General features: G+C 48.0%; 2 protein-coding genes across 2 annotated transcripts; one reads left to right on the forward strand and one right to left on the reverse strand.

The window, feature by feature from the left end:
• Positions 1–70: 70 nt before the first annotated feature.
• LOC115310744 (E3 ubiquitin-protein ligase RNF146) lies at positions 71–14,317 on the forward strand. Its single transcript, XM_029969229.4, has 4 exons — positions 71–296; positions 11,000–11,160; positions 11,553–11,728; positions 12,138–14,317. Exons 1-4 carry the CDS (start codon positions 254–256, stop codon positions 12,685–12,687), a joined length of 930 nt encoding a protein of 309 aa, XP_029825089.2. The 5' UTR covers positions 71–253; the 3' UTR covers positions 12,688–14,317.
• Positions 14,318–20,904: 6,587 nt separating this feature from the next.
• LOC121048362 lies at positions 20,905–24,657 on the reverse strand. The gene has a single exon (XM_040504601.2). It carries the CDS (start codon positions 24,166–24,168, stop codon positions 20,905–20,907), a length of 3,264 nt encoding a protein of 1,087 aa, XP_040360535.1. The 5' UTR covers positions 24,169–24,657.
• Positions 24,658–25,303: the final 646 nt, after the last annotated feature.

The raw sequence follows: 25,303 nt of genomic DNA on the forward strand, positions 1-25,303 counted from the left end.
TCACATAATTATTTACGTCTTAAAAGAGTCGACTCTTTTCGTCCAGTCGTCAAAGTTGAATAAACGAAGGAAACTTTTTGATTTTTAATCCGTTTGTTTGTGTTCCCATTGCTCATGCTGTGTAATCGGAAGAGCCTGTGGGATGCAGTTCTTTAAATTTCGTCCTTAGCTTTAAACCGAAGACCGTTGGTTCAACTTGGCCGCTCGCACAACGGAACTTTAGCCTGTTTTCTTTTGTGTGGAACCCCCAGACATGGACTTGGAAAAAGAAACTGCCACCGAGGGTCATCTTCGAGGTAAGAGAACTGCGAACTGAAAGTAGCGTTTCTGCATTTCGAGGATAACATTTGTTAGGTTTGTTTGTCTTTTGCAATTCACGTACAGAATCTTGCAGCTCCCTGAAACGTCAGAGAATCGCGCAACAAATGATAAGCGATCGTTTGTACGACATCCCACGGCCTTGTTTTGCCGCATGAACGGCTCACCTACGATGTGCGTTGTAGGATCTGTCGGCGGTCATTTTGTTTTTCGTCGTTTTGTCCGTTACTGTTCAATTCGTATGTGATTAGGTTACTCGAGTACCGACTTACTGGCGATATGGTTGTCTTTAAAGCGTGTAGCCTATGTTACCCCACTAATGGTGAAATAATTCCGATTGCTCAACTTCAGTTTTTTTACTGTCCTATTTGAGTGCGAGCCAAGAACCAACGACTGAAATTACGTTAGACTTACTTTCTGATGCGCTGGGCGTATGGCGTGTCTAGAGAAATTAACCAAAAGCGATCTGAACTAGGACGGTATGGTTTCAGCTGCAAAGTAGCCACGCGAGAAAGGCTTGTAATCCAAACTTGCCCAAGTCGAGTTACAGTATTATCAGCTCCGTCACTTTTATTAGTAAACAAATTTTGTCACATAAGCCAAAGTAAAGGTGGAAGCTAATCATAGGTGGGTCTAGATCTGCTTGAAACTGGTCAGAGCCGCTAAAAGCTTCTATTTAGTCGAAGTACAAAATATAAGTGGCGCGCACCGTTTCAGTTATATATAAAAGTAGTTTTTGTTCAGTATTTTAGATCCGAAAAGAAACAAATGCAGTCTAGAAAGTACGGAAACAAGAAATGACCCGTTGACATACTCACCAAGCGCTGGAAAAGGCGGCGCATACTAGAAAGGTGTTGTAAGATCAGGCACCGACAAGCGGCGAGCGTAGAAAGGTCTTGGATGGGGTGCACGTCGGTGCTGCGGTCGTATGGACCGGAAGATCCGACCGGTTCCGAGCATTCCCAAGGCCTTCAGCGAGCAGCTGTGGCTTGCGGTTTGGCTGTTTCGTGGTTTGGCAGTGCAAAGTGGCTCCCGTTCTGAACTGATCTTTACCCCGTGTTTGCTGTCGTTTGTGGCCAATGAAGTGTCATGCCGAATTAGTGTTCAATCGCGCAGCAAATGCAATGCGAGCTGCCCTGGCTGCTCGCTTTATATAGCCTACCCAGAATAGGGAGGCTCAAGTGAGGGTGGGTGCAACTGCTAGATCGGCGATCACGGGACATGGACGCCATTTAATTGCTAAATTTTGCTGGGAGTCTATGGGGTAAAGGGACATTTTCTTTCCTAACTCGGGTCATAAAAGCTCATTAAGGTGCTTGAATAATTTACACAAGGTATAAATGATTACTTTTCCATAGCCACCAGTTTTGTTGCGATAGGTTAAGTATTTTTTTAACGCGAAAAATGGTAAATTCCGCTATCTTGGACGTTGCTGCTTGTCTGGCAACTTTGCTTTCTCCGAGCAAGAAGGAAGCGAGAGAGGCTGCGCCAAGGCGCTCGTTGCTTGCAATGGGAGGCGAGAGGAGGAAAGGCGCATGGAGCAACAGAGTTGCAACAGAGCGGGCGCCTGCTCTCGTGCAGGCAACACTGGCGCATATCCTTTCTCGAATCCTCTCCCTCAGGCGCCGCCATTAAATTGCAAACGCTCTCCAGGTTTTGAGTTGCGCCCACCCTCACTACAGCCTCCCTAATCCAGAACATGCTTTAGTGGCGCCCTCTCCAGCCGTTGGCACGGAGTGCGGCAGCCGTGAGCGCTCAATGAGCTCACTACTCCTCCTCAAGTTTACAGCCACTTAAGCAACCAAGGGCGTCATGAAGGAGGTTATTTTTTGCTTGTTTTTGTAATTTTCATTGGCCTATAACTTTTAAAATGAAGCGAAATTCGAAAAAAAGAAAAGTTTCATTAAGTTACAATGTCCAGTGCGCTCAGGATCGGTGCAAATTAAAAACCAGTAAAAACGTCCTCGCAGGGCCCCTTTGAGGCCCGTTGACACACTTGAGACCTCTTAGAACCGGGGTGCCTTGGAACTTCTTAATATCTCTTACAATGGATGGATGGATGGATGAATACGGCTGAGCCCTTTGGATCGGGCGGTAGCTTACGCCACCTAGCCATTTTGTTTTACCATTTAAGCTTAGAATATTTAAATGTGAAATCTATATTTACTCCGCAGTGCAAAGAAAGTGAGGCTATGAAACCCCCTTGCCATCAGTGAATAAGAAAATACCTAGTTTTCTCTCGATTTCTGCCACCATTCACTTAATCTTTGCTTGGTAATCTCTACAGTCTTGAAATCCACTCTCCCTTCGCTGTCTCTAAAACCCAATGACTTTATTAAATCTATGTTGTCTTCGGTAGGCATAGGGTGAAGCCCTTTACAGTAGAGTACCAGGTGCTCAGCCGTCTCGTCCTCCTCTCCACAAGCAGTGCACACTGTATCAATTTCCTGGTACTTCACTCTGTATGTTCTCGTTTGCAGAACACCCGTTCTTGCCTCAAACAGCAATGAGCTTCCCCTAGAATTGTCATAAATGCTTTCTTTGGCAATAACTCTTTTGTTTAATCTATAGCTTTCCAGAGCCGTCTTTGTCTGCATTCCCTCTAGCCACCGATCTCTTTCTGTGGCCTTAACTTTCTTCTTAACTGAGACTTGCTATTCCGTATCTTCGCTATAGCCCAAAAACTTTCCTCTTAATTTCCTAGTGCGCTGTCTCCACTTTGTGTCTACACTCCTCATGTATAAATAGCTGAAAACCTTTCGTGCCCATTGCTCCCCGTCCATTTGCCTCAACCTATCCTCAAATTCTACCTTGCTCACCGCTTCCCTGCTCTCAAATGATGCCCATCCCATGTCTCCTTGTACTCCCTGGTTTGGCGTTTTGCAATGTGCCCCCAAAGCCAGTCTGCCTACTCCGCGCTGTTTTATTTCTAGTCTCGCATGCACTTCGGATTTCATGCATAGCACTGCATTTCCAAAAGTCAAGCCAGGCACCATGACCCCTTTCCAAATCTCTCTCACCACCTCATACCTGTTGTAATTCCAAAGTGCTCTATTTTTCATTACAGCTGCATTTCTGTTGCCCTTACCTATTATATACTTTTCATGGTCTCTGAGATATTCTGCACCATCACATATCCATACTCCTAGATACTTGTATTTACTAGCTCTCTCAACTGTAATATTCTGTATCTTCAGCCTCTCAACTTCATCCTCGTTAAAAATCATGACTGCCGATTTTTCGCTACTGAATTCTAAACCTAATTCCTCTCCTTCCCTACCACAGATACTCATTAATTCCTGCAACTCTGTCCTGTTGAGAGGACACACTGACGCCATCTATTGGGTAGCAGTGTAAACTTGGCGGTCCGTCATATTCTTTATTTTTCTCGCGCATTGTCCTTTCTTTCTTGGTTCGAAAAACTTTTGCCAACGTTATAAACGAGCCTTCCTTTTAGTTATTACGCACATTTGACCTCAAAAAGCCTGCAAAACCTTCGCTCTTGTGAAATGCAGTTCCAGGGTCACCGCATAGATGGCGTCAGAGTGCCAGTGGGTTCTCTTGTCCTAAGAAATTTTTTTAGAGGTTTCAACAGGTGTCTTCTCTCTCGGTCGTATTCGGTTGCAAGAGTGTGAACGGGCTTTTATGCTGTCAGATATTTCGTTAGGAGTCTTAATCATTTCGGAGGTCCGGTAATATTGTGAATGCTTCTGGTTCCTGGGTTAAACTGTTGTCAGTGACAGGCTAAGAATTTTGTAGAAGCTATGCCTGCAGCATGCACTCGCTACTTTTCGTTGCGCTTTGGCTGCCCATGGGCAAAGTTTTATCAAAGGCAACAAGCTTTGCTGGAGGCGGAGCATCTACGTAATTCTCAACCTTTTACCGACTAAAAAAACCACTTAATGTGTCGGCCCTTGCTGTCAGAGTAATGCGACGCTTTTCCCCGGTTTATAAGCCGCCACAGAGATGTTTCGCTCTGACTCAGTCTTCGTGACAGCCTACCGCGCTCAGAAAGGACCCGGACATTGTCTAATCTTCTTGCCTTCCAAAAGTATTCCAACGCGAGTGCTTTCCAATGCACAAAGTTATTCTCTAACTGCTTCTCTGCCAAGGGTTTCGAGGCTCCAATTAATGTATTCATGTCACCACAGCATGTAATTATGATTATGATTCAGTGCGTACCCTCGCTGCTTGTAATTCCTCATGAGGCGTAATCGTTTTGGGTGTCCAAGTATGAAAAGTTTAAAATGTCTCTAGTCTGGCTGAACAAAGGGTCTACTGACCTGAAAACCCAAGGTGTCTTCGTGTCCAAAGCACTCGTGAAACACGTCTGTACTTCCTTGCAAAATAAAGCTTCCGTCGCTTCCTCATTCAGGATGACGAACAGCAGCGTTTTTAGTATTCTCACATGGCCGTATTTTGGCAGCCGTCACTAAACACCGGACGAGTGCTTAATTGTCCATTTACGCTTCCTTACGCTGCGACGCTGTTGTAGCTGCATTTCATATTCGGGAGTCTCGCACATCCACCGGTTTGTGGTCCACATTGAAGTGACGTGTGACTTGTATTCGGGTTGGGTTCAGGCTTTTGTGGCCATTCCTCGTCATGTCTAGACAACCAGCAAAGTCTCGTGAGGAGGCAGGGAATAGCAATCGGACCGGAGGACTGTAGCTTAGCTCTTTCCGTACCACAAGGGAAAAGTGACAATTTCTGTGGGATGGATAAAACATTTTTTTTTTTCTTTAAGAACTGGTTTTGGCATATTGCTAAATTGTGATAAATAAGAATGTAGCCGATACGCTAAAGATTAAAAGAAAAAAAAAAAGATTTTTTATTAATGTCTCAAGAAGGTTTTTTAAATTTAAATGCTGAACTTAACATTTTTGTAAAAAAAAAGATTAGAGCAAAAATTTTAAACGTATAGTTATATCTAGAGCACTGCATGGATAACAGTTTGATCATCCAATTCGCATCAGACTTCGTATCCGTGTCCGAACCGCATTTGCAATGTTCTGGAATATTTGTATCAGATCCATATCTGCAGACTTCGTATCCACATCCGAACTGCATCTGCAAAGTTCAGAACCGCGTATGACCCTCTATCCGCGCATTCATTTTACACCATAAAATCGAGCTTGGATAAAATAAAAAAAAAGCATCTGGATGGGATACTATAAGCCGTCTGCTTACCTTTGTACAGAGAACTCTGTGTCAGAATATGGTCGGTCATTTTTTGTTGTATCCTGTTTTATCGTATTTATAAAATAAGCGATGATCCTTCCAGAGACACCTTGCATCGCTGGAAAGATGATCGCTGTTATGAGATCTTCTTGGGAGTCTTTGACACTGACACCGTCCAGAAGGTGCGCTCAAAAGAAAGAAAATTTTAATATTTATTTTCCTCTTTGCTTTGTAGAACCCACTTGAAGCAGACACATATTTTATACACATGAAAATTAACAAGGGATAGAGTAATAACATTGTGTCGTTTTATTTATTCTGAACAATAAAAAAGTGGGAGGTAAGGCACACACCACTGAGAAAATATCACAATATTCAATAGTGGTAACACCTCCTATCGGTTTTAGTTTTAAAACTGCATACTTAAAACAACTCGATGCCATCTATCGAAAAAGAAAAAAAAATGCGCACTCATGCAGCGTTTTACTTGTTGAGGTTGGTGTGTAGAAGAAGCAATATTGTCAACATGTACAGATTCAAGCTACTTTACCTTCCTTAAAATAATACCTACAAGGGAGGAGTTCCTCTCCATTGGTACACTTGATGCTGGGGTGGCATGTATGAACTGCGGAGGAACTCGTGCTGGCTCAAGTTCCACCGCTCCAGAAGATTGAATTCAGTCTCCTTAATATATTTGTAGGTGAAGAAGCCACTTGCAGGCTTGTACTTTCTTGTGGCTTGTACGTTTTGGGTTTTTTTTTTTTTGGCCCAAAGAATGTTTTCCGCTCTTTCCCTGCCAAACAAGAACACGCTTTCCCAGGACGACTAATGCTCCTGCGTTGTTTACTTTTTCTAGGGACAGCATTTTTGGCGATATGGAACGTTCTAAAGCAATCTTTGGTGAGAATCAAATCTTTCTTGACAAAAGAAAAACATTTTCTTCCCGATTGGCCCCTTTTATCTAAGAGACTAGTTTCCTCCCGCAATACATTCGATGATGTACTTCGTAATATCACTCACTTATTCAACACTGTACGGTTGCATACGTTTATGGGCCGCTTCGGTTAAAATGTAGGTCCGGACCCGCGGATATCCGCATCCCCCAGTTTACTGCGGATTTGCAGGACTCTACTTATATCGTCATAATATAACTTTTAAAAATCCGAAATATGCAGTGTGCCCCACACACAACACTATCACTTCTGTTAGCGGGAAGGTTCTAGTTGATACTCTCTTTGTGGCATCATGCCATTGAGAGATGCTGTTGTATGTGGAGGGGCATGTCCTCCAGAACACTTTATTTTGCAGAAAACCTTGGTTTTTCATAGTGCTGCTCTAACTCCTATTCTGCTGCTTTTTTATGGCTTGTGGCCCACATAAAATGCGTGCACCAGCTCAGGACGTCTTAGAAAGCTGGAACAATACTCTCCACTGAGCACCTTAGAGCACTTGTCGTAATTCTACACTTGAAGATGAAAGGTCGCAGTAGGAGTTTAAATGAAATGATCCAACGTCATGCACGGTCCTTACTGCTGCTGTTTGTGTGCTTGAGGCTGTGTTTGTAGCGGTCCCCAGTGTCAGCAGGGCGCCATGTTTGACAAGTGCGACTGCTGCGCAGATATTTTTTTCTGGTAGCTCACCAGCATAGGAGAAAGTGCACACCTTCTTTTCCGAGAACTACAGGAGATTGGAATGGGTTACCTGGGGATGGGGGGAAGGGGGGGTAGCAGAAAAGGTTCTTGAAAGAGACGAGGTAGAGGGTGAATTCTTGTGTATTTTTTTCAAGTGAATTCTGATATCACAAGCATTTGACCCAAGCATATACTAGACGTGAAAAAAAAAACAAAAAAAACATGAGAAACTAAGTGCTGAGTGTGACATCATACCAAGGGGTTTGAACTGCCTTTTGCGTGCCGCTTGTGAGGGAACGCCTGCAGCACTTTTTGACTGCTGGGGTAAGGCTTGCAGAAGGCGCAGGAATGCTGAGATCTCTGCGTAATGTCGCGATTATGTCCTCTTACCGAATGCGTTGAGAAGGAGGTGGGGCTTCAGTGCACATCAAATTTTGATATTCGTAATCCCAAAAACTAAATAAAAACAAAAAAAAATTTTTTTTTTTCTTCTCAAGTACAGATTTGTTTTAGTTTCCCTTTAAAGGGAAGCTGGAGCAGTTTTGTATTTGACGAAACACAGTTAAATCTTCTTCATTTGACCTCCAGGATCTCTAATATCGAAATTATTTTTAATTTGGTGCATGGAGGCTGTAGAAAATCATTTAATTTCATATAATTTATTTACCTCAGGGGCATATTTTGAGGACACATTACATGAGGGTTGGCACGTATCTAGGGAGGGGGGGGGGGGGGGGGGGCCCATCGGGCCCGGCCCTCCCCGCCTTCCCCCCAAAAAATCTTCCGTTTTGCTGGGACCTCCTCTCCCCCTCCCCTCATACAGCATTTTGTCATGGGCAGACCTCCCCTCTCCCTCACTCCCCTCGAAACAAAATCCTGGCTACGTGCCTGCATGAGGGGGGTGGCAGTAAATAGGAATACAATATAAAAAAGAACACTTAACGCAACCACATCTGATCTAGCCACAAAGAAAAAAAAATATATGTATACAGGGTGTCACAAAAAAAGAAATTTACAGGGGTTTTTTTTTATTGCAAAAATAAACTAGGCATCGTCGGACGTTCATTCTCCGCCCAAAGGTAGTGCTAGAGTTCACAATCAGATGCCAAAGTTTCAGCCCGATTTGATGCCTTAACTAAAAGTTATAAGTGATCTTCTGAAAATTTCAATGGGAAAATGGCGGTCGACGAAGTTTTCGAATACATGGGGCTCTATGGGCACTAGGAACCGAAAACGGGCAAAAATGGACTCCATTTTCCCATTGATATTTTTTGCGATTGCACGCGCAGCCGTGGAGCAACACGCGCTCGGCGGCCGAAAGATCCTTTTATGACGTAACGGCTGGTCAAAGGTTTTTTGTGTTTTGTAGCGTTTAGTTACATATTTGGGGAAAACGAATGTGATATTCACATTCCCAGGATAAACCAACGCAAGAGTCAACTTCTATCATATTTTTTTAAAGGAGTGTTTCAGCTTCCCTTTAAATAGGTTTTGATGTATAAGTGAATATTTCAGTGGTTGTGTTTGAAATGCATTGTTATGTTCTGTTTAATGAACACTTTTTTTTAAAGCCCGCCCCCTCCAAATATGCCTGATGGCGATACAGGCATTTATGTAAATAGATAAATAAAACAAAGTCGAAACTGAAGCTGTAGTTGTTTTGCTATCCACAAAATTGGCTTAAAGGCCGACGACCAGACTCGAGATTCTGCAAGGCAGAAGACCCTTCTTTCCACGCCTTCGGGCGAGGGAAGCGAAGGATGGAAAGAAGGGACCAAGAGGGGCGGGCGTGGGTGGAAAGGGTAGGAGGGAGAGGGGGAAGCGGGTGAAAAGTGGAAAGTGCGAACTGGTCGTCGGTCTTTAAGGTGTTCCTGCTCGCCAAATTCGAATTTTAGAGGCATACAGAAAAATCAATGACGGTTAATTGGTGGCCCGTGGGTGTGGTACGGAAAGAGTTAAATATGGTGCAAATTGGACAGATGCATACGAAAATGGGGAGACTGGCATGTTTGTGAACAAACCAGTGCTCTTTTCAGGTTATCTTCTTATCTTTATCACTGACTTCCTCCGACCTCATCGCTCGGAATTGTGATACCGGGAGAATGGGTTCTTGCTATCCTTACAGGTCTCGGTACAGGTTTCTACAGAGGTTGGCAATGTTTTCACGTTTTGCAGGCAGGGACCCATTTGTTCTTGTTCGTGAACAGAAAATTGCTTCCTCTTATTCTCTTCTTCTTCTTTTCTTTGTCACGGATGTCCTCCAAGCCCGTGGCCATGCATGGTCTCCATGTTTAGGGAGAACGGGCTAAGCTGATCTTGTGATCTACATTTGGTGTTTTCGTAGTGGTCGGCAATTCTTCACTGTTTTCTGGAAGGTGATATTTATCCCAGAAAGTGGCATGGCAGATGCTCCGACGATTGGTGTTGAATGGGGATATTACGGTCAGTTGAACTAATAGAGCAATAGAATGTGTCGAGTAGCTATTAGTGGCCAGCACTAGTTGCCTACTTGCCATGGCAATGAGACAGAAGGTTACCATTGCTGCACCCGGCATGCCGCATCATACGTCTACCGTAAAATACCAAGCGTGCCCGAATGTTGTAATGAGCGCCCACAACCTACTTTTGAAACATTTGAAATGTTGGCAAAGGACATATCAAGCAGCCACTCCAGCAAACCACTGCTTTGCATGACGAGAAGCCGTGCAAAGCAGCGAACCTTTAAGTGCGTGCGTCGTTGCAAAGCGGCAAAGCTAGAACCCAGAGCGCTGGCAGAAGAAAGCAGGCTTGACGAGAGCGGTGCAGCTGCTTTTAAAATCGAGGGTTTTGCCAGACCCCCTGTACTGCTTCTACAGGGTGCTTTTTTTTAAGCTTTAAGATTCGTTTAAAAAAAGCTGCATAAACTACACTTACGTGGTTTGTGCAGGCGAGTTATGGGGACATGTTATAGGGGGCTAACCGTAACGATCAGTTGTCTAATTAAGTATAATCTGTTAATTAACTTTTTAATTAGTGAAAACAGATATATGGTTCCATTTGGAAACTTGCTAAGCATAGATGAAAACCACTAAATCAACTCTCTTTAGGAAGATACAAGACGGGCAGCATTTTATGGCGTTCTTCGAATGCATTTCTAAGTTACGGTTTCTTATCGGAGTGCATCTTTGCACACTTGCGGTCCTGCTCCCCAGGGTTTGTGGCGCAAAGCCACCCTCTTGCCTCCCTCGTAGGATGGAGGGAACTAGGGCACACATGTATGGGCATCTCAGCCACTGGGGAGCAGGACCGCGGGTGCAGCGATGCGCTCCGATAAAAAAACGAAACCGAGAAACGCGTTTCAATGGAGCATTTTTACGGAACGCTGATAAAACGCTGCCCCTGTGTTACATCGTTCTAAAAAAAGTTGATTTAGTGGTTTTCATTGACGTCCAGCGAGTTTCTAATTGGAACCTCATGTCTATTTTTACTAATTAACAAGTTATTTAACAAATTTTACTTAATTAGTCGCCTGATCGTTACGATTAGCCCCCTGTACTATGTCCCCCGTGACTGTATAACTCACCTGCACAAACCACGTAAGTGTAGCTTTCACGGATTTTTTTTAAAAATGCTTAAAAAAACTATCCCTGTATATATTTCTGTTTGGAACAAACAAGGGATTACCCTACAGTATGCCCCTTCTGCTTTTTTGCTGCTGAACCTAACTACCCCCATCTTTCCGTGATTACCTCCAACTTTTGCATGGCCATTTGCTCGGTATTTTACGGTACCACCTTTGCCTAGTGTCCTTAATCTGGTACACTTGAGTCCAGATTGGGCCACTGACCCACAGAGTGCTGAAACAGTTTCTGCTTTCGTTTTAATTGCAGGTGGGTCGAGGGGTGACAGCTCACCACAATCCAAGCTGGAATGTGCCATCTGCCTGCAAAAGTGCATCCACCCAGCTAAACTGCCTTGTGGTCACATCTTCTGCTACCTATGCGTCAAAGGGATCGCTAACCAAAGCAAGAAGTGTGCTATGTGCCGACAGGTAACTATGCCTGAGTTTGTTAGGCACTCATTAGCCAGCATTAGAAAGCTGTGTCATTGTTCCTTAGAAGTGGCCACTCAAAAATATTTTGAAGAGGATTGTTTCCCAATGTAATTACACTTTTTGGTCTGAGGTTAGGCCAGCATCTGTGGCTCTGTGTCATATTTTTCCTCGTCCATCAGCCATTTGCTTTTTGTGTCGGGGTGTCTGAACAGTGGCTTGAATCGAGTAGCGCATTATCACTCGTAGCTTCAATACTGTCAGGAGAACCGGTTGTTGTGGCTTTTCCTTGCACTGTGAAGGCTAGGAATGATGCAGCACTTTCGATTCAAACCACTATTCCTGCACCTCTCATTTTTGTGCGTTTGACGAAGGTATTGCGTGACTTACAGGAAATTCCAGCGGACTTCACGGACAAACCAGAACTCCTGTCGGAAAGTGGCTCCGAGACAGACGAGGTCTCCGAAAGCAACTATCAGTGGTTCTACGAGGGCCGCAACGGCTGGTGGCAGTACGATGAACGCACTAGCGCAGAGCTTGAGGCAGCCTCTGCTAAGCAGGAGCCAAGGTGAGACAGCCACTCGGCCAATCACTTTCCAATGCTCTGCCAATCACGTACCGACACTCAGCCGATCACATGCTGACACAGTAGGTCGTATGCTGACAGTATTAATGATGTGCCGACACTGAACGGGTTATGCGCTGGCACTCTGCTCATCACGTGTCGATGCTCAGCCGATCACATGTGGACTTTCAGCCGACTGCTTCCTGACACTGCCAATTCTTTACCAACAGTCGACTGATTGCATGCTGAGACACTCTGCCGATAATGGGGCACTGCCTGGCTGTTGCTGCCTGTACTGTACTGTGCTGTGCTTGTTTTTTTGACTGTGTGGTCCTGTGAGCCCATAGCTAATTGCATGCGGCAAGAATGTTCTAATTACCAATTTCTCGACACATGCTTTGCCGACATGCAGGTGTGAAGTCCTCATCGCCGGCTTCCTCTACATCGTAGACTTTGAGCACATGGTTCAGGTGCGCCGCAACGACCTCTCCCGCCGACGCCGCGTGAAACGGGACTTGGCCACCATCCCCAAGAAAGGCATCGCTGGAATCCGGCTTGACGAACCGCTGCAAGAGGAAGTCGAAAACCGCCGCGCTGGCGGCACGACCTGCGACAGGAGTGCAGCTCCGCTGCAACCTCTACCGCCTGCGGAAGGCGGGACGCCCCTCGAGACGTCGCCGTCGGAGGCTGTTGAAACTAGCTTCGAGCAACAGGCGTGGTCCGGCGACACGAGCAGCGAGGCCTACCGCGACTCTATGTCAGAAGAGGACGGAGTCTCTGATCGCGACACGGATCTGGTGAACCTCACTTCGCTGAGTCTGTATTCTGAAGACGGAACTGAGGAGAGCGTTGCAGTCGGCGCCGAATGCGAGGTGGCTTCTTCTGAACAGGCGGTGGCCGGCGGTGGTGGTGCTTTACAGGCGTTGCTTCATCACCGAAGGTATTACGAGGATGGGTTGTGATATCTGGGACACGCTGACATGACTTAGCAAGCGTCACTTGGATAGGTGGCAGAGCTATAGTCGGTGACAGGTTAAGAATTCAGTAGGTGCTCCGCCTCCAGCATCAGTTTTCTGCCATTTATAACATTTTTTTGCAGACGCTGCCAGTGCCTGGCAGATGGCAACGAGCATGTGCTGGAGGCAGAGCTTGTACTGGCTTCTTAACTTGTCACTAACTATAGAGGCATGTCAATTACATCGTACATGACAAAGCTCCTTTGAACTACTGTACATCGACTGAGCACGTGTTCAAGGACTGTGATGCTTCTGGTTTCCTTTGTTCATTTTTTGTTTTCGTTCCTGTGGTGTGCTTTGACTTCTGTTTCGTGGCCCCTGCCACAAGTGTTTCTTCAAGTTGGACCTGTTCCCTTCCCATTAACTTTGTCTAATTACTTGCGTTCCTTTTGAACCGAGTGGGCATTAATCTGACGCCACGTGTGGTCCATACTAGAGCCACAGAGTGTACCCAGAGTGCCAGCCTTCTGGATTTTACTTTGTAACCACCAAGGACGTGAAGAAAAGTGCAGAGCGTGGTGAATTGTGGGCACTGCCATCGTTGGAATCGAGATGAAGACTGTGGCAATGGCAAAAGAGTGGAGAAAGAAACAGACGAAACATTGCGCGTGTTCATTTCTTGTCACAACGCATCGAAGTTGTTTCGAGTGCTTGCCAGCCTTAGTTCTTTTTAGACGACAGTGCTTAACGTCGATGTTCTCTTGCAGAATGAACCGAGAAAGGACTTGTTAAAGTGTGGCCACTGATCGAGGCTCACTGGTACTACCACCGGTCTGCCTCTAGGCTCCACCATTCTGTGGCAGCCGAAATACGTGGAGATGGCAGATCTTTGTCTCTAGATGTATTATATGAATGGTACAATGAACCGTGTTGCAGGGCTGCAATTGATGGTTTAGATAAGGCAGCATTATGCGATTTAATCAATTCGAGGTGGGGAGAGCTGGCAGAACCTGTTAGCCTTTTATGTTCCGACTACTTATAATTCAGATGGCCAACATCAATCAACCAATCGGAAAGCTTGTTTGACTCGATTTGTTCATTTCGAGCAGACGCTACAAAATGCAATAATTTGGGAACATTGGGTGGCTCTGGGTTATGCGCCACAATCTGTGACGAGCATTTTTACACGATCAAACCGGTGTGTTAGCTTGGAGCGTTATTTATTCCGCGTATTTTCACACAATAATCTTTAGTGTAGTGGACGGTTTTGTGGCGGCTGTTTGTTTGTTTTCGTTGTGCACAACTGCATTTCGAAAGTGCATTTCTCCTGGCCTCGTGTGTGGGTGAAAGCCAGCCATGTTCCCAAACTTCTGCTGCTGTATTTGTGCTGCAAGGAAGCTCGCATTTTAGGGCTCGACAAGGACAGGTTGTTTTATTAGAATAGCAGCTCGAAAAAAGGGCGTCGCCCACAAGGCGGCATTGCTGGAAAGTAGTGTTGCATGCTGAGACGACAGACGCTTGGTCTGTGGCCCACAGTTCATTGTTTTAGTCTACTTGTGTTTTTAGGCCGCTTGAGTCAGTCGAGCTGCTTGTTGGAATAAAATTCTGGTCTATAACATATACATACATTCTAAGAGATCTGGAATGTCAACTTATCCACTAACCTCTGTTGGGAGGGCCAGTCACTGCCATCTTGGCGAATGACGAGGCTGATTATATGTTTTAGACCTTGAAGAAAACAGCCCTCCGTGGCACAGCTGAACGTTTCACCATGCTTGGTGTCAATGTAGACAGTTATTTCTTTAGGTATAACTTTATTAGCCTTGTAATTTGCCAGGATCTTTTCGTAGATTGCAGCGATTTGCTCTCCCAAATGCTTGGTGGGAAAGTAAGCGCACGAGATTTCCGAGTGCAGTTATTTTTCGACGTTGAAGAAAAAGATAGCAACCTTGGTTTTGTATTCCTTCATAATATCATAGTGGAGTTTATTAGACACAAAGCTGGTGGCAACGTTATTAGATTAGCTCAGTTACGAAACTGCTCATAGACGGTGCTTGCACTATCAGTACCCTAGAGTGCCTTCATACCATGGAGAATAGAAGGGTAGGAGAGGGCATGACGTCGGCCGCGTAGCCTTCACAAGCCATGCTCCCTTGACGCTCGCCTCTTCCTCATTTTCCTCCTTACTCTCCTCACCTACCATGCCAACGTGACCACATCACGAGACCGTAGCTAGCCTTCGTCTTGCTATGGGGTACTAGAATACACCACAGTCTAGACTTCGATCTGATAAAACCTACCGGACGGAGCGCGCGCAAGCCTGCAAGGAGTCCTACAATCAACCATCCATCTCACACGTGACATGTCACGCGCGCCAATCGCCAGAAAGATCTGCGGTCACGCTGGGCACAAAATCGTTTAAACTTTTTATGACTAGGCTTCACCAATATTGCAACGTGCCCCCTCCTAGTACTTCTAACCTCCTTGCTTCATACACACGCGCACTTTTGCTTGAGTAATGATATCTCAGCCATTTTTCCGCCCAGTCGACTTTTTTATGCCTTTTGAAGTGCGCGCAATCCGGTGTCACTCAGCTCGAGCGCGTAGCTTTGACTAATGCATAGACGGCATTTTACCGCCCAAGTCATGCACCGAGTGCGCGAGAGCGTCACGCGCTGACACACTCATGGCAACGATAAATGTCTTCACCCTGAAACAGACAGATATGTAGGCACCCTACAATACCCCCCTCACTCACCACGACTCGCCTTCCGTCGTTCGACGTGCCGGACGGCAGCTTTGATAGCTGCAGTGGATACATACGTTTCGAGGCGCAGCGTCTAGATGGCGTTCCACCGTACTCTACCGAAGACAACATAGATTTAATAAAGTCATTGGGTTTTAGAGACAGCGAAGGAAGAGTGGATTTCAAGACTGTAGAGATTACCAAGCAAAGATTAAGTGAATGGTGGCAGAAATCGAGAGAAAACTAGGTATTTTCTTATTCACTGATGGCAAGGGGGTTTCGTAGCTTCACTTTCTTTGCACTGCGGAGTGAATATAGATTTCACATTTAAATATTCTAAGCTTAAATGGTAAAACAAAATGGCTAGGTGGCGCAAGCTACCGCCCGATCCAAAGGGCTCAGCCGTATTCATCCATCCATCCATCCATCCATGGAACACAGAGTTCGCAAACGAAAATCTAGATGGCGCTTCGAACGGCGGGAGGCGGATTGAAGTGAGTGAGGTTGGGTACCCCCTTCCGCGGGAGTTCCACAACTGAGGTAATCTACACTACAGGGTGAAACAAGGAGACGGCAGGCTCTTTAAATCGACCGGAAAATTCGGTTTCTTAACCTATCGCGCTACGACTTTGTGCAGCGTTGCCCACACATGGTGCATTTTTTTTGTAAAATTTGCAAAGACCGAACTTACCTGAGGAAAAAGTAAAGAAAGAAAAAGACTTAGCTCCTATGGAAACACAGCGAAGCCACCGGTCTTCAAACAACACGGCGCCGTTTCGCACGGAAGACAAGAGATGGCGCAAGTGGTCGCGACGCCAACTAGGGAGGCTCAAGTGAGGGTGGGTGCAACTGCTAGATCGGCGATCACGGGACATGGACGCCATTTAATTGCTAAATTTTGCTGGGAGTCTATGGGGCAAAGGGTCGTTTTCTTTCCTAACTCGGGTCATAAAAGCCCATTAAGGTGCTTGAATAATTTACACAAGGTATAAATGATTACTTTTCCATAGCCACCAGTTTTGTTGCGATAGGTTAAGTATTTTTTTAACGCGAAAAAATGGTAAATTCCGCCATCTTGGACGTTGCTGCTTGTCTGGCAACTTTGCTTTCTCCGCTCGACGCTTGCAATTCTCGGAGCGAGAAGGAAGCGAGAGAGGCTGCGCCAAGGCGCTCGTTGCTTGCAATGGGAGGCGAGAGGAGGAAAGGCGCATGGAGCAACAGAGTTGCAAAAGAGCGGGCGCCTGCTCTCGTGCAGGCAACACTGGCGCATATCCTTTCTCGAATCCTCTCCCTCAGGCGCCGCCATTAAATTGCAAACGCTCTCCAGGTTTTGAGTTGCGCCCACCCTCACTACAGCCTCCCTAACGCCAACTAGGGGTGTCGCGAACTTTTGTCGAACCGGATTTTTAGGTCGAACTTTCGGGGTTCGACTAAGTCGAACCGGTTCGACGAACTTTCGAAACTTTTTACCAGATTCGACCGGTTCGACTTTGCGGACAGTGTGGCCAGACCTTGATAGACGCATGTCTAGGTTTGGAGAATTTATTTTTATGCAAATGGTTATTTTATTTTATTAACAGTTGGAATTAAAAGAAACCACTTCTAATCACTAAAGACCTTAATAACTTAATTTTGTTTGTACTGTATTAACTGAAATAACCAACCAGCGGTGCCCTTAATTCATCCATTAGCCATTACCATCCAATCCGAAGCCAACTGGCCAGCCTGTCGCGCATGCGCACACGAGTCGAACCTCAATACAAGGTTCGTCGAAATTTCCACGAAAAGTTCGAAAAAGTCGAACCAGGTCGGACTCGAACCTCGGCCGGTTCGCGACACCCCTAACGCCAACTGCCTCCAACGAACGAGCAGACGACGCCGAGAGCCGCCGTATTTAGCAGACAAGGAACTGCAGTTCCTCGTTGTTACCGCGCCTGTTTTTGTTTCTGCGGCTGTCGCCGCCTGTGGAACGCGCGTCGCTTGAGTCGAAAAGATTGTCTGCTAAAGACGCTGGCTCTCGGCGCCGTATGCTCGTTCGTTGGCGGCGTTCATTGCGCCATCTCTTGTGTCCCGTGCAAAACGGCGCCGTGCTTTTTGAAGACCGGTGGCTTCGCTGTGTTTCCTATAGGAACCGTGCGGATCTAATTCAAGCCCCGACCAGGGCGCCCCTAGCGGCAAACGGGTCCGTTGCATCGGGCATCTTCTGCCTGTCGCTGCATTGATTGTGCGTTGTAGTGGGTTAGCGCTGTAATTCCTGATGGCTATTCCGCACCAAGAAAGCCGCAACAATTGCTGCGTGGTCGGCAAGATCGCGCACGGCACGAAGTACTACATCGTCCCTTCGAAGCCGTACGAGGCGGAGTACTGCGCGACCTGAGTTCGACTTCTGCGTCCATACAGGTTAGTGGTGTTTCTTACCTTCCAGTTCGCGCTTTGTTTAAGCTGCTGACGAATAATACAATTAACTTTTTTTTCTCTTCTAGCGACGATAGAACAGCATCGACGCCGACGGCAAACTCTAAAATATGCAACAAATACTTCACCGGAATCGAGAAGCGGAATGCGGTCGCCCTCCTAAGCCTACCCTTGGATGTTTCCATCAGCCTACAAGAAGATAGTAAAGAGAATCGCGGAACGGCGCGAAAAGAAATCGCCCAGTTATTGTCAAGCTGATTCATAAATAAACGTTACATAATTACCGCAGTTCACTCAACGCCAACTAAATTTTTTTTGCGGGCGCGCTTAAAGAGTACGGCGCTCCGTGACATCCACTTGTCCGTCGAAACGGACCTCCTTCACGTCGTACACGCGGCCAGATTCATGAAACAGTTTTCTCTTCGTCATATTGGCACCACGGAAGAAGCTTTCTGGATTCGTAACCGCCTTAAACCCCGTCGTAATCACCCCGGGAACACTGTCCGCTGTGCTGCTCATCGCCACTGCTTCCCCCCGATGATTCTGCACCGGCTACCGAAGAAGCTTTCCGGATTCTTAGTCGCCCACTGTCCTCTGTGCTGTTCGTTGCTATTACTTCGCGATGATTCTGAGCCGGCGGCAACGGCTTCCGAAGGAACTTTACGAACTCGTAACTGCTTGAAATTCCGTCGTAATCACGACGGGGACACTGCCGCCGTGCTGTTCGTCGCCATTGCTGCCCGATGCTCCTGCGGCGGCTACCGCCAGGTCGCGGCGAACAATAGGCGACCGCCGCGACACGGCCGGCTTGCTCACTTCCTATACATGCCTTGCACGTGACGTCATATGGCACCGTGTCAGCTGCCATTGCTCCGTACCAGGTTCCTGTACGGAGCCTTCTGCGGCATACATTTGGCACCATCGAATCTGCACTTCTCGGCAAGCCTTGACCAGAAAAACAAATTCAATGGTATCAAATGTAGGCTGCAAAATTTACGGGCACAGGAGAACGGTACGGAGCAATGGCGGCTGATGTGACGTCAATGCAAGCCATGTATAGGAGCTAAGCCTTTTTCTTTCTTTACTTTTTCCTCAGGTAAGTTCGCTCTTTGCAAATTTTACCAAAAAAATGCACCATGTGTGGGCAACGCTGCACGAAGTTGTAGCGCGATAGGTTAAGAAACCGAATTTTCCGGTCGATTTAAAGAGCCTGCCGTCTCCTTGTTTCACCCTGTAGTAACATTGGCTGGGTGGTAAGGTATCAGATATTTCCCGTGTTTTTTTTTTTTTTATCATTTGTGTTTAGTTCATTATGGTGTGATTAATTCTAGGGTGTGTAGGGTACCAAAGTGGATAACAGGGTGACTGAAATATCTAGGCTCGATCTAAAATGGGCCGTAAAAATCGGCGCCTGCACGTAGCAACCTAAACTTTTCATCAAAGGTGTATTTCACAGGTCAGTTTTATCCTGTAAAATGACAAAGTGTAGCACCTTTTTTTAAAATAGGGCCAAAAAACTTGCTTGGGTCAACGGCGGACGGCGGAGGAGACAACCGAGTTTTAAGTCGAGTGGCGGGGCGCGTTTGGCGCACGTATTGATAGATGGCGCTACCGCCAGGGTTGCGCGTTCACCCCCCTAGCGCCGGCTTTCCTGCACGGCATGCGGAGTCTGCTCCTCGCGTGACTGAATTCGGCGAATAGCAGCGCCGCGCGTTCGAGGCGCGCGGCGCGCTCAAGAGCAGGGGAGCGTACGCCGGGGCGCCCGCGACGTCTACTTTCCTGCACGACACTTGATCCGGCTTCTCACGTGATCGAATCTCGGCGAATAGCGGCGCGGCGGCACGTGGAAAACAGACGCGCAACTCTGGCTCCCGTAGGGTGACCACCCGTCCCGCGACTCGCGGGACTGTCCCGCATTGAGGGCTCGTGTCCCGCGTCCCGCAAGATATATCAAAATCTTCCAAATGTCCCGCATTTCACGTAAAATTCACTCATGGCGCTGCCGAACAACGGGGCACGGGGAAGCGCGGAGGTCACTGGTGTTCGAGGCGGGGTTTAGGCCGCACGTCCGGAAGCTTCCTGGCTCGAGACGACGTCCATTCCCCGAAGTGAAGAACCCAGGGGTTCAGTGGAGGTGGGAGACTTGGTAACGTAACGAACGGTTTAATTACATGGTTGCGATACAGTCGTCAAATCCGAGAGAACAACGGAGCAGCCTCGCGCTCCGCCTTATATAGGGTCCGTTTCTCCCTCACTCCCCGCCAGGGCAGCCAGTGCGATGCAGCAACCCGCCGTCAAGTGCGATGCAGCAAAGTCCGCCGTCCAGTGCGACGTAGCCAAAGTTCTCCGCAGTTAGGCCATGCCTCTCTCCCTTTCCCGAGCGCACCAACCACCACACACACACACACACGTCCCGCTAACGTCACGGGCGCGTTGAGACTTGTTGCCGCAGGCCCCGTCACGCAGGCGACGGTCCCGGACTCGTCGGGACTCGTTTCGCGCAGGCCCCGACAAGCGGGCGACGGTCCCGGACTCGTCTTGACTCGTTTCCGCAGCGTTGAAACTCGGAAGAAGGTCGCCGAAGGTTCCATTCTTAACAGCCCCTCCGGGGCCAGGGAAACCTCGAATGGCCGGTGATACTATCGCTGGCCTGAAGAGGTGGGCTTGGAGTAGGCCTTGAGAAGATGCTGCAAGCACTAAGCAAACTCCCAGACCTCTCACAACGGAGGCATCAGCGGAAACATCCCCCACAACACCACGCCACACCGCAGTCAAACGCTCGGAATCCGCCAGAGACCCGCCAGACTGGATTACGGATTACCAAAATTTGCCAAAACAATGCAATTTAAAACCTTAGGACAATTTCGGGTATCGAGACCCGCTGTCGCCAAAGCAAAACTCATTTTTCCAAAGAGGTCACTATGAACAAAATACAAAAAGACAAAAACTCTTCGCAATTTGTGAGGTCATTTTGGGGTTTTAACGAAGTGCCCCCACTTAGATCCTCATTCCCGTGGATGACGAAAACCTCTGAGATCATATCCCTACTGTTTTTGGTGATATCAGAAAAATCTGCTCAACCCATCGGCATTGCCGTTCAATTTACCTTTCTTGTACCTGACGCTGAAGTTATATTGCTGGAGAGTGAGACTCCATCGGAGCAAGCGGCCATTTTTGGGCGACATTTGGCGAAGCCACGTAAGGGGACAATGATCGGTCTCGAAGGTGAACCTCGCCCCATACAGGTAGCACGACAACTTCTGTGCCGCCCACACCAAACAAGCGCACTCCTTTTCAGAGGCGCAGTAAGCCTCCTCTCTCACGGTTAGTTTACGACTAGCGTACAAAATTGGATGTTCTTCCTGGTCATCTCCCAGCTGACTTAACACCACCCCCAGCCCTCTGTCACTAGCGTCACATTGCACTATGAACTCTTTGTCGTAATCTGGTGCACGAAGCACGGGACCGGAAATCAGCGCCCCCTTTAAACTTTGAAACGCGCTTTCCTTCGCCTCGTCCCAAACTACGTTACCCGGCTCTCCCTTTCGGAGTGCATCAGTCAAGGGGCTTGCTACCTGGGAATAGTTGGGTATGTAGCGCTGGTAATACCCGACGAGTCCCAGGAACGAGCGAATGTCAGTCTTTGTCCGGGGTGTCGGAAAGTCGGCAATAGGAGCAATCTTGAGCTCCGAAGGCCGCCTCGTTCCCTGGCCAACAACATGACCCAGGTAACTCACATGGGAACAACCAAGATTGCACTTTTTGGCCTTCATGGTTAGCCCCGCGTCACGCAACCTAGTGAACACGCTTCTTAGGTGGACGATATGCTCCTCCCACGTGTCGGAAAATATCGCGACATCATCTAAATAAGGAAGCGCAAAACCGTCCATACCTTTCAGGACTTTGTCCATCAATTTCGAGAAGCTGAATGGCGCGTTCTTGAGCCCGAAGCCCAGTACGAGAGGCCGGAAAGTCCCCACCGGAGAAATGAACGCGGCGTACCGGCTCGCACTTTCCGACATAGGAACCTGCCAATAACCGCGTACGAGATCGAGTGTCGAAATGTACCTCGCGGCGCTTACCCTTTCTAACCTCTCCTCAATGTTAGGAATAGGATATAGCTGGTCCTTTGTGATTGCGTTTAGCTTCCTGTAATCCACACACGGCCGGGGGTCTTTACCGGGAGCCTCGACGAGAATCAAGGGCGACGCGTAGTCGCTTTCGGCGGGCTCGATTACCCCAAGATCCAGCATGTGCTTTATCTCAGCCTCGATGATCTCCTTCTGTCGAGGCGACACCCTGTACGCCTTGGACCTGACTGGCTCGGTTGAAATGAGCTCTATCTCATGAGTCATGAGGTCTGTCCTTCCCGGTCGATCACTGAAAGTGTCGCTAAACTCGTTTAAGAGTACTTTTAGATCATCTACCTGCGCTTGGTCAAGAAGCTCTGCGTTCACGCAACGTGCCATGATTTCATCCACACTGCTTTCAGCGCCTGGGCTGATTCCGTTCCATTCTGGAATTTCGGTAGGTAGCTCCTCGGGCATGTTTAACGTTAGGTTAACGACACCCTGTCTTTCAACGAACGGTTTCATCAGGTTGCAGTGATAGATTTTCACTTGTTTTCGATGTCCGGGCATTTTCAGCGCATAGTTAGTTTGCGACAGCTTGTCAATGACCTCTACGGGCCCCTCCCAGTGAACTTCAAGTTTGTTCTTTCGCGCCGTTCTAAGAATCATTACACGATCACCAACCTCAAAGGTTCGGAGTCGTGCGTTCCTGTCATAGTACACTTTAGCGGTTTCTTGAGCCGCTTTCATGTTTTTGTCCACTAGTTCACGCGTAACACTTAGCCGTTCCAGCAACTCCAACACATAGTCTACAACCGTTTGGTTTTCTCCCGTCCCTTCCCACATTTCTCTCAGCATTCGAAGCGGAGAGCGAAGGGCTCTCCCGTAGACCAACTCGGCCAGCGTGAAACCAGTGGCTTCATGAGGCACAGTTCTCAGAGCGAACATAGTTGCTGGGAGACAGCTTTCCCAGTCCTCTTTGTGTTCGTGACACAACGCGCGTAACACTCTCTTGAGCACAGAGTGCCATTTCTCCACGCTGTTGGACTGAGGGTGATACACGGAACTGTGTATCAGCCTCACCCCACACCTCTGCAAAAACGTGGTCGTTAATGCGCTTGTGAAAACTGTGCCCTGGTCAGCCTGAATTTCCGCGGGAAATCCGATCCGCGCGAAAACCGTCAACAGAGCGTCGACTATTTCCGACGAGCTGAGTTCCTTCAGAGGAATCGCTTCTGGAAATTTGGTTGCCGGGCAGATCATGGTGAGCAGGTACTTATAGCCTGACTTAGTTCTGGGCAATGGGCCAACTGTGTCGATCACAAGTCGACGAAATGGCTCCGAGATCAGCGGGACGAGTTTTAATGGAGCTTTCCATTTCTCTCCCGGTTTCCCGACTCGCTGGCATGCATCACACGACTTTACGTAGCGCTCTACGTCTTTGAAGCACCCCGGCCAGTAATACTCTCCCAGCAACCTTTCTTTCGTTTTGTTCACACCTAGATGACCTGACCAGCAATTTCCGTGGCAAAGACTCAGAAGGTCATCACGGTACTTTGTCGGAACAACCAACTGATCTAAGACCCTACCTTTGCGGTCCTTGTAGTGCCGATACAACAATCCGTCTTTTTCATGCACCGTTACATTGGCCCTAGCAATACCCTCCTTGGCTGTATCGTGCAATCTTGACAGGCTAGGGTCGCTCTTCTGCTCGGCTGTCAGAGACGCTCGGTCCACCCGCAACAGACGATCAAAATTACGTGAGGTCGGAGCTAAGAGAGACCCCTCAACGACCCCGTCTTCCTCCGCCTCCTGCGCCGACGCGTTGGGGCCTCGTACGCTTTCTGGTGCTACGAGGTCGGGCTGTTCTACAACCTGGTCCCCCTCATCCCGTTTCTCTGCCTCCAACTCTGGGAGTGCTTGCACCCCGTTAGCTGCTTCTGGCTCTGGCTTACTGGTCAACAAAGGGGCAAGCTGACGCGATTTGGACCTCGTCAACGCCTGAACCAGTCCTTCTCCCAGCTGTTGACCCCTTTCGCGCAGCAAGAAATCTGACCGGTTAGAGAACAAATAGGGATACTCCGACGGGACTGTTTGCGAGACAGCCGCCTCTGTCTCTAGTTCTCCGAACGGGCCAGTTATCTTTACTCTCGCCATAGGCAGACAGACACTGTGCTCTTCGAGCACCTGCTTGATCCAAGCTACCTCTCCAGTAAAGTCGGATGCAGTTACATACGACGGATGAACAACGTCCATCGTCGCTGCACTGTCCCGAAGCACCCTGCACGGCTTTCCGTTTACCTGGAGCTCGTGAAGATAGGGACGAAGAAGCTTCAGGTTCTCGTCACTACCGTTCACGTACGAGAACACAACCCGCGGTTTGTTACATCTGGCCGCTATGTGCCCCGGCTCCTGACAGTTGTAGCACAGGAGCGGCTTCCTTGCCTCGAACTGCTTTCTTTGGTTTTTCTGCGCCTCGTCTCCGTTCGAGTGATCTGCTTTCTTTTCGGGGACCTTTTTTTCTGTTTCGGGCTTCTCGGACTTTTTATCTCGCGAGCCGTTTCCCTGTTGGTGTTGGAAGGGCTTACGTACAGCGCGATCGCTCCGGCCTGGTTCGCTTTCCTCTCCGCTCAGCTTTCTACGCGTCGCGTACTCTTCGGCTAGCTCAGCGGCCCTTTCGACAGAGTCGACTCCCACCCTATCCTGCACCCAGAGCTTGACTGACTGCGGAATGCTACGAAAGAACTGTTCGAGGCACACACACTCGACTACCTTGTCGCGGCTTTCGTACACTTCCTCGCTCTTCAACCATTCTATCAAGTTGGTTTTAAGCGTGTACGCGAATTCCGAGTAGCCCTCGCTGCTCTTTTTGGGTGCGTTTCTAAACCTTTGACGGAACGCCTCGGCAGAAAGGCGATACCGCTTCAAAAGGCTCGACTTCACCTTGTCGTAGTCGTCCGCGTCTATAGACCGACACGCGGGCTTGACGTCACGTAGCTGCGGCGGCGCTGGGATCGCGCCGGAGCCGGGGTGTGTGGGCAAAAGCGCGCATGTTTCGCCTGGGCGTCATAGCATTTCAGCATGCCGCGAAGCTGTGTTGCCGTCAATTGCACCTAAATGTACAAGAAAAGCAGAGGAGTGAGTTTCCACAAGTTCCCGGCAGACTCTGGAAGGCATAGAAGGTGGATAATATCCGTGGATCGAAAATAATAGTCGCCTCGCGCGAACGACCGTTTGTGCGGCAAACACTTTCTTGAAGGCAAATGCGGCTTCCATTTCAATCTCCCTCCCGAGGCTTGCTTATGTGCAGGGAAACCATTGTCTGATCGAGACCACCCGGATTTTGTTCCCACGGTGTTCGCGCACAAAGCACCGACCAAGCGCTCGTCGG

The sequence above is a fragment of the Ixodes scapularis genome, unplaced genomic scaffold, assembly GCF_016920785.2.
Source record: "Ixodes scapularis isolate PalLabHiFi unplaced genomic scaffold, ASM1692078v2 PGA_scaffold8__174_contigs__length_109621045, whole genome shotgun sequence".
NCBI classification, from domain to species: Eukaryota; Metazoa; Arthropoda; class Arachnida; order Ixodida; family Ixodidae; genus Ixodes; species Ixodes scapularis.